Source organism: Mandrillus leucophaeus, unplaced genomic scaffold (assembly GCF_000951045.1).
Source record: "Mandrillus leucophaeus isolate KB7577 unplaced genomic scaffold, Mleu.le_1.0 Scaffold409, whole genome shotgun sequence".
In the NCBI taxonomy this organism is placed as follows: Eukaryota; Metazoa; Chordata; class Mammalia; order Primates; family Cercopithecidae; genus Mandrillus; species Mandrillus leucophaeus.
Window position 1 is genome coordinate 581494 of NW_012104354.1, and position 16139 is coordinate 597632.

General features: G+C 34.8%; 1 protein-coding gene across 2 annotated transcripts in view; it reads right to left on the reverse strand.

Annotated features, from left to right (window-relative positions):
* MANBA (mannosidase, beta A, lysosomal) overlaps positions 1-16139 on the reverse strand; it is a 143336-nt gene that overhangs the window by 11382 nt on the left and 115815 nt on the right. For both annotated transcript variants that reach the window (XM_011992258.1, XM_011992259.1), the window contains 2 exons: positions 14922-15140; positions 7774-7938 (listed from right to left, as the gene is read on the reverse strand). In XM_011992258.1, the coding sequence (XP_011847648.1) occupies positions 7774-7938; positions 14922-15140 (384 nt within the window). The remainder of the gene's footprint in view (positions 1-7773; positions 7939-14921; positions 15141-16139) is intronic.

The window sequence follows — 16139 nt, forward strand, 5'->3', positions numbered from 1 at the left end:
CACTGGTGGTTGCTAGCTGTCTTCCAAAACCCATACCCCTATCCTCCAGAATGACAGAGTTGTAGCTGGACTACATTTTCCAGAAACACACCCCCAACCCCTGGGATTTGGAGTATGCATGTGACTAAGTTCCCTCAATATCTATATACTTTATTTACTAAAATTATCCTGACACTAAGAATCTTCCAATAAAGCTGTTTTTAAAACCAAGATATAATTCACATACCATAAAATTCATCATTTTAGAGGTTATAATTCATCGGTTTTTAGCACAGTCATATGGTTGCACAACTCTTTCCACTATCTAATTCCAGAATATTTTCATCACCCCAAAAAGAAGCACCACACTGGGAAGCAGTCACTCCCCATTCTCCCCTCTCCCCAGCTTCTGAAAACCACTTAATCTACTTCCTCTGTTCTGGGATTTGCCTATTCTGGACATTTCACATAAATGGAATGATAAAATACGTGGCTTTTGTGACTGGCTTCCGTTTTATTTCTGAATAATATTTTATTGTGTGCATATGCTACATTTTGCTTGTCTATTCATCAGCTGAAAAATTAGGTTATTTCCACTTTTTGGCTACTATGAACAATGCTGCTATGAACCTGTGAACAGGTTTTTGCGTGAACATATGCTTTCAATTTTCTTCAGTATATATACATAAGAATGAAATTGCTGGGTCACATGGCAAACTCTATGTCTAATTTTTTAAGGAATTAACAAACTGTTTACCAAGGCAGCTGAACTATTTTACATTCCCACCAGCAACATATGAGGGTTCCAATTTCTCCACATTCTTGCCAATACTCATTATTTTCCTTTTTAAAAAAATTATAGATATTGTAGTGGATATAACTGGTATCTCACTGTGGTTTTGATTTGCATTTCTCTAATAACTAATGATGTCGAGCATCTTTCCATGTGTTTACTGGTCATTTTCTTTAAAGAAGTGTGTATTCAAAGCATTTACCAATTTTTCAATTGGGTTGTCTTTTTCATTATTGGGTTCTAAGAGTTCTTTATATATTCTGGATGCTAGATCCCTATCAGACATGGTTTGTAATTTTTTTCTTTCATTATGGGGATTATCTTTTCATTTTCTCAATAGTGTATTTTGCCATACAAAAGGTTTTTTTTGTTTTCTGTTTTTGATGATGTACAATTTGTCTATTTTTTCTTTGGTTAATTTCTTTCATGTCAAATTTAAGAAACTGTTGCCTAACCAAAAGCCATAAAATTTATACCGACGTTTCCTTCTAAGAGTTTTATAGTTTTAGCTATTACATATAGATCCTTGATCCATTTTGAGTTAATTTTTATATATGGTATGAGGTAGTGGTCTGAATTTATTATTTTGCATGGGGATATCCAATTCTTCCAGAACCACCTGTTGAAAACATGATTCTTCCTCCCATTTTATTCTTTTTCCCATTTGGAATGTAAATTAGTACAGCCATTATGCAAAACAGTATGGAGGTTCCCCAAACTATTAAAAATAGAACTACCATATGATCCAGCAATCCCACTACTGTGTATCTATCCGAAGGAAATTAGATCAGTATGTTGAAGAGATATCCGCACTCCCATGTTCATTACAGTGTTATTTACAATAGCCAAGCTATGAAAGCAACAGATGAGTAGATAAAGAAAATGTGATACATATACACAATAGAATATGATCCAGCCTTAAAAATAAAGGAAATCCTGTCAATTGTGACAACATGGAAGTAACTGGGGGACATTATGTTAAGTGAAATAAGTCAGGAACAGAAAAACAAATACTACATGATCTCACATATACGTGGAATTGAAAAAAGTTAAACTCATAGAAGCAGAGAGTAGAATGGTGGTTACCAAGGGCTGGATGGGGGAAAGAGGAAGTACCAAGGAGATGTTGGTCAATGAATACAAAATTTCAGCTAGGAGAAATAAGTTCAAGAGATCTATTGTACAATATGGTAACTATAGTTAATAATGTATTGTATATTTGAAAATTGCTAACGGTAGATTTTAAGTGTTCTCACTACAAAGAAGATAAGTATGTGAGGTAATGCATATGTTAAATAGCTTGAATTAGCCGTTCCATAATGTACACACATATCAAAACATCACGTTGTACACCACAAATATATATTTTTTAATTTATCAATTAAAATAAAGAAATATTAATTTTTTAAAAAAAGAAAATCAATTGACCATAAATGTATATTTGTTTCTGGATTCTCAATTTTATTGAATCAATCTATTAGATATACCTGGTCTTTTGTCATTACCACACTGTCTTGATTACTGTAGATTCGAAGCAAGTTTTAAAATCTTTTTTTCAACAGTATAAGATTTGTCAAATGCTTTTTCTTCATCTATTGAGATGATCGTGTGTATTTTTTCTTTCTTTACTAATATGGTTTATTACACTGATTAACTTTCATATGTCAAATCAATATTACATTCCTGGGATAAATCCCACATAGTTATGGTATATAATCCTTTTTATACGCTGCTGGATTTGGATTGATAGCATTTTATTGAGGATTTTTTTTCTGTCTACATTCATGAATTATGAGTCTATAGGTTGCTTTTCCTGAGATATATTTGTCCGGTTTTGGTATCAAGGTAATGTTGGCTTCACAGAATGAGTTAAGTGTTTCCTCCTCTTATTACTAACTTTTTTAGAGCGTTAATGAGGGGTTTCTTTTAATTCTTCTTTAAACATTCTTAGAATTCACTAGTGAAGCCATCTGGTCCCGGATTTTTCTTTTTAGGGGAAGGTTTTTTTGTTTTTTAATTAACGCAATCTTAGTTGTTATAGGGCTATTAAGATTTTCTATTTCTTCTTGATTCAGTTTTCATGAGTTGTTTCTCTAGAAATTCATCCATTTCATCTAAATTATCTGATTTGTTGCCATATAATTGTGTATATATTATCTTATCACCTTATCTGTTTCGGTAAGGTGAGTAGTAATATTTCCTCTATCATTCCTAATTTAGTATTTTGAGTGTCCTCTCTTTTTTCTGGGCCAGTCTAGCTAAAGGTTTGTCAATTTTGTTGATCTATTTGAAGAATTAACTTTTGGCTTCATTGGTTTTCTCCAGTGTTCTAATGAGGTCTTTATTTAATATGCCAAATTTCTGATGCCCACTTCACTTAATTGCTGAAAATTACTGTTAACAATTTAACCAAACACCATTATCACAACTGTGAAGGGACAGAATATTACAGGTTAAAAAGCAGAAACCCTACTCCATTCATTGCCCTAAGTCCTTAGGCAAAATATTTAATTTTTCTGAGCCTGTTTACTCATTTATAAAATGGAAAAGAGTGATATGGGTGTAAGCACTTCATGACCCAGGACCAGGCATTTAGTAGATGCCCAAAGAATGCTAAATATTTGCTTGATTTTTAAATTACATGATGCCTATACAAACTCCTAATACATAATATACAATGTTAGTGGTCACCCTTTCATTCCCCTCCTTTGCCCACCCTACTCTCATCTTAAACGCTCAGTATGGCCTGGATCTTCCATTGTGTCTCAGTGCTACTTACCGAACAAATAACTATTCTAGGGCAGCAGGTATCATCAAAACCTGGGCCTGCAGCATCACCTACCTTTTGTCCTTAGTTCTTATGATCAAGTTGCTTACAGCATGGGAAGATAAAATGGGCCCCTAAAGAAAATGAGTTTCTCAAGGACATCCCCAAGCCATCATTAGATGTTCAATAGATACATGAAGAATAAACAAAAGCACTAGAGAAGGCTGTAAGCTAAGGGCTTGGTAATTAATGTCCTTGGCCTGGCCTATTCTCTTAGTGGCCAATAAGAGGCCATGCTCGTAGAGTAAGTTACTTAAAAGTCAGTTTAGATGTGTTCGTTTAGATAGCTGGTCCTCAAACTAGAGAGTGAGATCTGTGTAACATAGCTTAAGAGGGTGTGCTCACGTATACGGGCTATTTGGAATACAATATAACAGGGAAAGGGGGATAGTAAAAGGTGAGGCAAGATTATCCTGGAATACTAGGAGAATTAAACAGGCAAGAGCCCATAGGGATATCTTTGTGACTATAAGATAAAGAGAAGATAGGGAAGGATCTGAACGTGAAGAAATTTACTGGACATCTTTCTCAGCTAAGAGTTTGCTGACAGTTGCAAATATTCCTTAATTAATAAACCGTCTAAAAAGTGGCACATAGGCAAGCAGTCTGTTCTTCAGAATAGTATGACAGACTATGAGAAAAAGAACAGGAGTGGGAGTAGGAATATAGAAAATAGAACAGAGAAGGGTTTTATTTCTAATACACAGATTAAAGAGGACTGTTCTAAAATCAAAGTAACAAGGAAAAACCCTAAAACCCTAACATTTTCTGTCTATATTTCAGTCAAGAAAATCTGACACTGAAAACAAAACAAAATAATCATAACACTGAATTCTTTCATCACAGATCTCATCTAGTAGGTTGGAAAGTGCCACGGTAGACACTCACAAGCCACATGAGGACAAGTCCAATTCTGAGCCAAAGCCTGAGAGGACACCAGTGCTAAATTCTCAGACAAAACCATCACCAACAAAAACTGGCAACAAATAACTCCACCCGTATGCCCACTTCCTAACTATGGACCTTGAATGCTGATCAGTTCTGAAAAGAAAAATTATTTCTGTCAGTCTTGGAATATAATTTTGAGGAAAAGAATAAAGTTAGAGTAATAAACAGCTGGAAGGATAAAATCCAGCATAAAAAACAACAGCAGAAAAGTCTCTTACACACACACACACAAATACTAATCAGCCTATTTTATGTATCAGAACACTTTAACAGAATATCATCTGTGGAAAACTTCAAAAATAAAGTGCAACACGTTTCAAGGGACAGACACCAGCATTGCCTTTAACCTTGTGTTCTGGTAAATTCGTGAATTACACATCACCCTGGCAAAACTGTCCTAACCCATAAGATTATGATTGAAACATTAAAATTATCCTAATCATTTCATCACCTTCTAAAAAAGATTATTCTTCCAGCTTACGGTTTTCTGCTTTAGCTTCTATCATGGGGTTTGTGTTTTCCTACAGGAGAAAACTGATGAAGGTGTGAGCATGAGTTTGGATTAAAATTCGTACGTTTTTAGATACTAAGATAGGAAAATTTAACTGTGATTATGTTTTTAAAATTTTCCTATCTACTTCAGATCAACTTTTATGATTGAGATTAGGCTTTTACCTCCTCTCTAAGAACTTCAAACACATATGCAAAAACAGCAGGTAAATAAGCAGTGACTTTAATGGAGTCTTAAGTGTGGTCACAGGTTCATGAACTAAAATAGGCAAAGGAAAAAAGTAAAATGAAAACATCATCCAAAATTCAGTTTGGCAGTTTCCTAAAAAGATAAACATAAATTTGCTATATAACTCAGCAATTCCATTAGTATATTTCTGCCCGTTGAAAAGGAAATCTATGTCCATACGAAGATTTGTATATGAGTATTCATAACAGCATTATTCATAACAGCCAAAAATTGGAATACAATATAACAAATGTCCATCAACAGATGAATCTGATGAATGGATAAGCAAAATGTGTACATTCATACAACTGAATAGTATTTGGCAAGAAAATGGACATGAACTACATGCTATAACGTGGATGATCTTCAAAAACTTTATGCTAAGTGAAAGAAGCCAGATGCAAAAGATCACGTATTTATAATTCCATTTACATGAAATGCTGAGAAAAGTAAAACCTATAGAGACAGAAAATAGATGTATGTTGTCCTGTGGCTGGAGGTGGGAAAGGGGAGTGACTGTAAATGGGTACAAGGGTTCTTTCTAGAATGACAAAAATATTCTAAAATCAGACCATAGTGATGGTTACACCACTCTATAAATATCACTTAACTGTACTCTTAAGATGTGTGGATTTTATGATATGTCCATCATACCTTGATAGAACTGTTTTTAAAATCCAGCAAGTTGCACGCTGTAACATTCACAAATCTCGATATATGCATACATCCATGTAACTACCACTAAGGTCAAGATAGAAAACAGAAAGTTCTCTTGTACCCCTTCCTAATCACTGCTCACACCCTCCTCCACAAGAATAGTTAATACTACTTGGCTCTCTATCATCCTGATTGTTCTTTTTTCTACTCTGTACTTTTTTCTATAACATACTTAAATTTCAATATAAAAGAAACCAATACAGTTATGTATCCTTTTATGTCTGGTTTCTTTTACTCAATGTAATACCTGTGAGACCCATCCAAGTTCATGCTGATTATCAGTAGTTTATTCTTTTTTTTATTGCCGTGGAGTATTCCACTGTATGAATATACTACAATTTGTATATAAATTCTCCTGTTAAAGGACATTTAGGTTGTTTCTACTTTGGGGCTATTGTGAATAGTGCTGCTATGAACATTATTTGAGAAATCCATTGGTGGACATATTAACTCACTTTTCTTAGGGGCATAGCTAGGAGCAGAAATGCTGATTCAAATAGGAAGCAAACATTTAGCTTAGGTAGAAACTGCTATAAAATATTCCAAGTGGTTAAACACATTTAAACTCCTACTAACAATGTCTAAAGTGTCCAGCTGTCTCTCTTCCTCACCGGCAGTTGGTATTGTCAATCTTTTTAATTTTAGCCATTCTGCTGGGTGTGTAGGGGTATCCTGGTATGGCTTTAATTTGCATGTTATTTATTTAAAACAAGATTGGGTACATTTTCATGTATTTATTGACCCTTTGGATATCTTCTTTGGTGAAGTACCTGTTCAAGACTTTTGTCCATTTTTAAATAGATTGTCAGGCTTTTTCTTATTGCTTTATAGAAAGCAATAAGAATTGCTTTATCCTGGATACAAATCTTTTATCAAATATATGAATTAAAACTACTGGTCCCCAATTTGTGGCTTGCCTTTTCTCGCTCTTAATGGTGTTTTTTATACTTAATGGTGTCCATAATTTCAATGGAGTATAAATTTATCAATATTTTCTTTTCTAGTTAGTGCTTTCTATGTTCTATATAAAAACTCTTACCTATCCCAAAATCATGAAGCTATTCCATGTTTTCTTGAAGCTTTATTGTAGTACCTTTCACATTTGAGTCTTCAGTCATTGATCAAATGAAATTTCTAAAATGTATTATTCATTTATTTTTTAGAGATGGGGTTGTTGATATTTTGTCCAGGCTGGTCTCAAACTCCTGGGCTCAATCAATCCTCCCACCTCAGCCTCCCAAGTAGTTGGGACTACAGGTATGTGCCACCATGCCCAACAATCAAATTAATTTGTATAGGGAATCAAGTTCATTTCTTTTCCCATAAAGGCATCCACATGATACAGCACTGTTTATTGATAAATGATTCTTTTCATACTCAATTGTGGTGGCATCACAGCCATAAATCAGGTGTCTATATTATACAGGGATCTGTTCCTGGACTGTATTGTGTTCCGTTGTTCTATTTTTATCCTTGGGAAATGGCACTGCCTTAATTACTAAACCTTTAGAGCAATCTTGAAGTAGAGAATATTTTCATACACAATTTCTTTCAGAATTTTGTGAGCTGTTTTTGTTAAGAGAGGCAAATGCCAAAAATGAACTATTTCATGTCCTATGTGTCATCATATATGTTCTTTGAAGAAAATAAATTCCTTAACCAGTAGAATGAAAACTTGAATAGTTTTCACCATATATGGCCTACAAAATCTACATAATCTCTTACATTAATTGCAGGAACCTGTTCAACTCTAGAATGAAAACGACTTACCTGAGTAAGGTAGATGGTATCTTTAAATGTGCGTAATGGATCTGTGCTCTCGGGGAGTTTGAAATGAAGTCCAGCCTGATAAAGCATTTGTTTGTTACCACCTTCGTGATGTTGTCGATGAAGTGAAAACTTGCTACTGAAAGACCAGTCCTCTGTAGATGAGACCTTTCAAATAAAGAATAAGAATTAGAAATCTGAAAGTTAGCAGTAAAACTACTCTTCTATAAGTTCCTAACAAATCTGGAAAGTTAGAGCTCAAAAGTTAAAAAAGCTCAAGGTTTGTTCTGTGGCTCCAGTTTCATAAATGTTTCGCCATCCTACTTGTTGTTCAGTGAAGGACTAGCCTTGTGGAAAGTGGAATCACAAAACTAGAGTTTGGTACGTATATCCTCCCTTCCTCCAACTAAGAAAGTTATATTTTGGTGTTTCTCTTAAGACTCTTGTTTTATCAAAACATATTGCTGGTTTTTGAAACATTTACTATATGTATTTTAAAATATCATTTTATCTACTTAGGTAAATATTTTATCTAGTATTCATTTGTCAAAACTTAATAATAGAATGCAGTTGACACTCTGTTAAAACTGTCACAATTCTTATATAGGAATAAAACACCTATTACACTGTAATAGGAATATTATGAGAGTAAATGCTTTAGCACTTACACTGCTCACTTGTTTCTCAGTGATTAGTAAATGAAACTGATGCATATGTTTAATTTTTATATAGTTGAAGACACAAACCAAATAATGTTACTTCTCTCCCCTAAAAAAATCAGTCTTTCATTTTTTAAGCCAGGCCCAAATTATAGGATCTTTATTTTATCCGTTTTATCCTAACGTACAGGATCTTTCTTTTATCATCAGCTCAAATTAAAAAACAAAGTAAAAAAACTCACATTTGTTGGAGTATACCTTCTACAATAAAAGAGAAAAAAAGCAATAATTCTGGCTTTTAGGCCTATAATTTAATGCACTGTTAGTACTTAAGAAAGAAGACAATTGCTGGCTACATCTGAAAACATCCAGAGTTTTAATTCAAGTTACACAGACTTTGAAAAAACATAGTCTGCCCCTCCACCCAAAAACCTGAAAATTAAAAAAGCTTAATCCCTGTTCATAAAGTATGACTTCTCATTCCCAGTAATTAAGCAACACATGGGCCCATTACCGTAAAAGGAAAAGGTTATTCTTCAGGAACTGATTCATACCCAAATGTAAGAAATGTACACTAGCCATATTAAATTTGGAAGATTTTCCTAATTATAGATGTTTTTCCAAAATGCCACCACCAGAATTAAAGAATGCTAACTACTCCTATTATGTATTTAAAAGAGAGATTCACATTTACAATCATCTCGTACACATTTTAGATGCACATCCTTTATCGATAGTCTTCTTCCTATGCTTCCTCCTCTTAATTTATTTTATTTATGCTTATTATTTTTAATTGACACAATAAGTGTACACATTTATGGGGTACCATGTTATAATCTGATACATGTATACAATGTATAAGGATCAAATCAGGGTAATAAGTAAATTCGTCACCTCAAACATTTATCATTTCTTTGTGTTGGGAACTTTCAAAATTCTCTCTTCTAGCTATCTGAAAATACACAATAAATTATTATTAATTATAGTTACCCCAAAGTGCTATAGAACACTAGAACTTAATCTTCCCATCTAGCTATAATTTTCACTGGTTGGTTAATTTGGTTGGTTTAGAGGTTAGTTACTATAATTAATCAACCTCTACTGTCCCTCCACAACCCTTCCCACCCTCTAGTAATCACTATTCCACTCTACTTCTTTGAGCTCAACTTCTTTAGCTTTCACAAAGGAATGTCCTTCCTCCTTTTCAAAGTCTGAAATACACCTTTGGGCCATGCAGCCTTCTTATTTGTAATAATTTGGGTCTACCCCATAATCAGTAAACCTGATCTTTAGTTATATAGGAGGCTTTCTACCTTCTTATAACTATGGTTTGAAAATCTTTCAAATTTCAGCTATAATAATATTACTAGAAAGAACTGGAAAGGGCCAGGCAAAGTTCTAATTACTTTAAGAATATTAACTTAAAAAATATATATTAACTTATTTAATGCTCATAAAAACCCGGCCAGGTGCAGTGATTCACACCTGTAATCCCAGCACTTTGAGAGGCTAAGGTGGGAGGATCACTTGAGCCCAGGAGTTCAAGACCAGACTGGACAACATAGTGAGACCCCATCTCTACAAAAATAAAAATAAAAAATTAGCCCTGTGTGGTGGCACATGCCTGTAGTCCCAGCTACTTGGGAGGCTAAAGTGGAATGAGTGCTTGAGCCCACGAGTTTGAGGCTGCAGTGAGCCATGATCACGCCACTGCACTCCAGCCTGTGTGACACAGCTAGACCCTCTCTCAAAACAAAAAACAAAACAAACTCTACGAGCAGGTACAATTATCACCCCCATTTTACAGATGTGAAAACCAGGCACAGAAAGGTTGAATAACTTGTTCAGTATCCAAATCTAATGCAATCTAGCTCCAGTCCCTAGTTCATTAAACCCAGAAGGATCTGAAGAAAATGAAACTTTCATACAAATAATATGATTAAAATGGACTATACTAAAGGTAATAATAGTTTACATTTCATGGGCTCTCACTGTGTCAGGTACAGTGCTAAGTGCTTCAATGTATTAGTTAACGTAATCTTTACTCATGAACACATGCACATGTGCATATCTACATGCACACACACACATATACATGAGGTATTTACTACTATTAACCCCAATTTACAGATGAAGAAACTGAAATTCAGAAAGATTACATAATCTGTCCAAGATAATACAGATAATGAGTGGCAGCTGTCATATTCAATCCAGTTCTGTTTATCCCAAAGCCCAAACTTTTAATCACCGTGCAATATTGATAACCACATGTTGAAAATATATTTTATGAAAAATCAATGTATCCCAAATTAAAGAGATATGTTTTAATCAATTTGTTGAATACATGAAAAAGCTTCTAAATAAAAGAGCCAAAGTTTTATTTAGTTGTTCTATTGCTTTCTTTTATTTTCCCAGTCACCTATTCAAATTCCCAACTAAGCAGTGTAGCTTAAAAAGAGATGAGTAAATCGAGATAACAAACGATTCATAATGAGCAGCACTTATCCTCAACTTTCTCTATTTTAAAATATAGTGTTTATTATCTCTGAACATCATCAGGCATTTCACAAAAACATGGGATAAAAATAATTCCATTATTTGAAGGAGGCCAGTAGAAATTATTACAGATTTAAGGAAAAGGTTTAGCAATTTCTAACACTAATCTTTCTAAAGTGTGGTGAAAAGAAAATCTATCAACTCTGGAGACAGAGAGTAAGTCTGAACCCAGCTGCTTATTTCTGAGAGTGGGAAGGAAGGAATGAAGGAAGCAAGAATATTTACTGAATTATTGCTTGTGTACCAGGTACTCATTCTTTTATTAGACAATAATCGACCCACTCCCCTTTGACTGAGGCCCAAGAGGAAATCAAAGCACTGCAGGGTAGGAGTTCTATCTGCGTCCTCTTACAGTAATTTGATTTCCTCCTGCGTCTCAAAGTGGAGTGGGCAGCTTATTGTCGAATTAAAGAATGAGTACGTGGTACACAGCAATTATTCAGTAAATATTCTTGCTTCCTTCATTCCTTCCTTCCCACTCTCAACACTTGTTCCCGCCTGCGTCAGGATACTGAACTTCATCCTCCTTCACTCTGAAACAATAGTATTCCCAAAAGATTAGCCCCACAATTTGGGAACAATTAAAAAAGGGGGTATGGAATTTCACAATGTATATATGTTTCAAAACATCGTGTAGTACACAATAGATATATACAATTTTTTGTTAATTTTTAAATTTTAAAAAACCAAGGGTAGAGCTAGGGTTATGACATCATTAAAGTTAAAGTACAGTATAATTTCAATGTGAATAAGCAAATATAGTTGTGTTCAGTTGGTGAAATTGAAAAAGATTTTGAAATTGTCTTAAAAGACTTTTTTTTTGTGTGGTTACTTTACACAACTGATGCAGGGACAGCAAAACTACACAATCATTTCAATAGATGAAGAAAAAGCACTTGAAAAAATGCAACATTCTTTCACGATATAAACACTCAGCTAACTAGAAATAAAAGGGAACTTCCTTGACCTTATAAAGGACATCTACTAAAAACCTATTGTCAATATCACACTAAATGGTAAAAGACTGAAATGTCCCCCCTAAGAAAAAGAACAACTCAAGGATATCTTGTCTTCCCACCCATTTTCTACATGGTATGAAAAGTTCTAGCCAGGGAAATTAAGTAAGAAAATCAAATAAAAGGCTTCCAGATTGGAAAGGAAGTAGTAATATTATTAATACCTCTATTTATAGATGACATGATCTTATATATAGAAAATGCTAAAGAATATCCTCCAAAATATTATTAGAGCTATTAAATGAGATCGTCCACGTTGTAGCATTCAAGCTCAATATACAAAAATCATTTGTATTTTTATACATTAGCAATGAACAATCTAAAAATGAAATTAAGAAAATAATTTTATTTACAATAGCATCAAGAAGAATAAAACACTTAGGAATAAGTAAGCCAAAGAATTGTGAGACTGGTACACTGAAAACTACATTGTTGAAAGAAATTAAAGACGACATCCCATGTTCATGTGTCAGAAGATTTAATATTACTAGATGACAACACTCACAAACTGATCAACAGATTCAACATAATCCCTATCAAAATCCCAGCTAACTTTTCTGCAGAAATTAGCAAATAGATTCCAAGACTCATTTGGAAATGCAAGGCACCCAAGATAGTAAAAAAAAAAAAAATTGAAAGAAGAACAAAATTGATGGACTCACACTTCCTAATGTCAAAACTTACTACAAAGCTATAGCAATCAAGACAGTGCATAGTGACATGAAATATGCCACTTGAACAGAATTGAGAATTCAGAAATAAACCCTAACTTTTACGGTTAATTGATTTTCAGGGCCAAAAGAATTTAATGGGGGAAAGGAATAGTGTTTTCAATATATGCTATTGGAACAACTGGCTATCCACATGCAAAAGAATGAACCTGAACTCCTACCTCCCACCACACATAAAAAATAACTCAAAATGACCATAGACTTGAATGCAAGAGCTAAAACTATAAAATTCTTAGAAGACAACACAGAAATAAACCTTTGCCATTTGGGGCGAGGCAATGATTTCTTAGATGCAACACCAAAAAGAAGAGATTGGTAAGTAAAACGTCATCAAAATTTAAATTTTTTGTGCTGTAAGTGATACCATGAAAGTGAATAAAGTGACAACCCACACACTGGGAGAAAATATTTGCAAATCAAACACCTGATAAAATCTTATAGCCAGAAAATATTTTTAAAAATTTCATAACTCAATAAAATAAAGACAAATAATTTTAAAATGACCAGGCCGTGCATAGTGGCTCACGCCTATAAGCCCAGCACTTTGGGAGGCCAAGGTAGGCAATCACTTGAGCTCAGGAGTTCCAGACCAGCCTGGATGATTTGGTGAAACCCCATCTCTACAAAATTAGCTTGGTGTGTTGGTACATGCTTGTAGTCCCAGCTTCTTGGGGGGACTGAGGCAGGAGGATTGCTTCAGCCTGAGAGGTCAAATCTGCAGTGAGTCATGACCACTCCACTGCACACCAGCCTGGGCAACAAAGCAAGACCCTGTCTCGATTAAAAAAAAAAAAATGGCTAAAGGATTTGAATAGACATTTCTCAAAGGAAGACATACAAATGGCCAGGAAGCACATGAAGAAAATGCTCAACATGATTAGTCATCAATGATATGCAAATTTCCCGTAAATGTAAATTCCCAGGGAAATGTGAAGAAAAAAAGAAAATAGCAAGTGTTGGCAAGGATATGGAGAAATTGGAATCCTAATACCTTGCTGATAGAAATGCAAAATGGTGCAATCGCTACAGAAAACAATTTGACAGTTCCTTAGAATATTAAAGATAGAGCTACCATATGACCCAGCAATTCCGCTCCTAGATATACATTCAGTAGAACTGAAAATATATATTCACAAAACATGTACACAAATGTTCCCAGCAGCATTATTCATAATACCCAAACAGAGGAAATAACACAAATGTCCATCAACTGATAAATAGATAAACAAAACGTAGTATATCCATGCAACAGAATGTTATTCAGCAATAAAAAAAAGGAACATACTAATACATGGTCAACATGGATGAACCCTGAAAACACACCTAGTCAAAGAATCAGTCTCAAAAGACTACATATTATATTATTCCAATTATATGAAATATAAAGAGTAAGGAAAACTATAGACACAGAAATTAGATTGGTAGTGTCTAAGACTGGGGAGGAGGGATAGGGAAAAATAGGGAGTGGCTGCTAATGGGTTCAGGGTTTCTTTTGAGTGATAAAAAATGTCCTAAAATTAGATTGTGACGCTGGCTGCACATCTCTGTGAATATACTGAAGACTATTAAATTGTACACATTAAATGGGTGCATTGTATGGCAAGTGAATTATATCTCAATAAAGCTATTTTAAGAAGAATACACACAATGCTGAAACTGAATCTTTAGGAACAGAGAGTGAAAATCCATACAGAAAATAAAACACACCAACACCATGAAAACAAGGGAGGAAGAGGAGTTCAGGGAGGAAAAATGGAATAGGAGGAGAAAGAGGAGAGAAAAGGTAAGATGATAACATTAGACTAAGGTTTATTTATCACATTTACCCTCTTCCTGTAGTGAAATATCCAGTTCTGAATATCTGTAAATGGTAAAATAGTTGCAGGATATGATTTACAAGTAAGACTTATTGTAGCAAGTAAGAGTTATTTCCATGTGTGATAATAAGTCAGGCTTAAGCAACCACTGGGCCCCATTTAGTGCTTTCAGTGCTCCTGAAGGAACACAGTAAAAGCAATATAGAAAAGTAATCCCCAAAGGTTTAAAAAATTTATTTTCCTCCATCTTCTTCTCAAACTTTCATTTAAATAAGATGTAGGTTTCAAATGATTTTCTGAACCAGTGGTCAGAAAAAACACATGCCCACACTGTATCATTTTGAAACATTAGAAAATCAAAAGATGACTTACCTTTTCTAATGTACTGAAGGATGGCCAGGACTGATATCCATATTCAGATGCAAATCGAGCTCTTGGGAAAACTTTCCAGTTCCAGCAATCACTGATATAGTCATAAAAATGTACATCACCAAAATAATTGCTATTAGGGTTTTGAGAGACCCAGCCTTCTGCAACAGTTTCAGCCCCATTTGTAGGACTGGACGTAATGAAAGGACGACTCTTGTCTCCCTAAGTTCAGAAATAAAATGAATTCAAGGATAATATATTCACCCTGTAAAGTATGAATCATTTACTTCTTTAAAAATACTAACAAGTCCCAGAAATGCCAAGTAGCTGATCGAAAATTAATAGGACCACTTACCTTCCTCCCCATTCAACAACCACCAGCACCTCTCTGCTCTTCGCCAATCCTTTATACCTTCTCATAAGTAACACTTAGCTCATCCCTCACAGCAGCTGTTCTTAATTTTTTCAATCATGTTTTGCCTCCACTCTCATCCATCATGGGTGGTGTACAGTCTAGTCCAGAGTTTCTCAACTTTGGCCCTATTGACATTTTGAGCTGGATACGTTTTTGTAGAGGTTGGCTGGGGGTGGGGATGTCTTATGCATAGTGGGATATTTAGTAGCATCCCTGGCCTCTACCCAATAGATGTCAGTAGCTCTCCCCCAACCTTGAAAAATGTCTACAGGCACTGCCAAATGTTCCACGGGGGCAAAATCACCACCACTTGAGAACCAAAGGTCTAGCAGGTAAGAACAGAAGCTACTGAATCAAATGGACGCGAACCTGACTTTAAATCTCAAATCTGAACCTTATTATTTTTGGACAGGTCTAAGCCTCGGTAGGTTTATCTGCAAAATGAGGATAATAATAGTACCTCCTTTAGAGGTATTATAAATAGTAAGTAACTCATATGTGAAAGTGATGGCTAGGTGTCAACCAATTCATGTTCTCGTTTCTATAATATAAAGCCATCCCTAGGAAGTGGCTTCCTAGCCCATATAGGGCCAAGTGCCTCATTCTCATCCTCTTCCCCGATTTGCAGGTGAGGGTGCAAGAGATGGTGCAACTGGAATAAAGTGTCTCCATCTCTGAAAGGGGAGCTGCCTGTCAATCAGGAGCAGCCCTTTCATAGTGTCAGTGAGCAAGAAATAAACTTTTATTATGTAAACCACTGAACTACTGTGGCTTACCTGTTACATCTAGCATGTAAGTGCTTAACA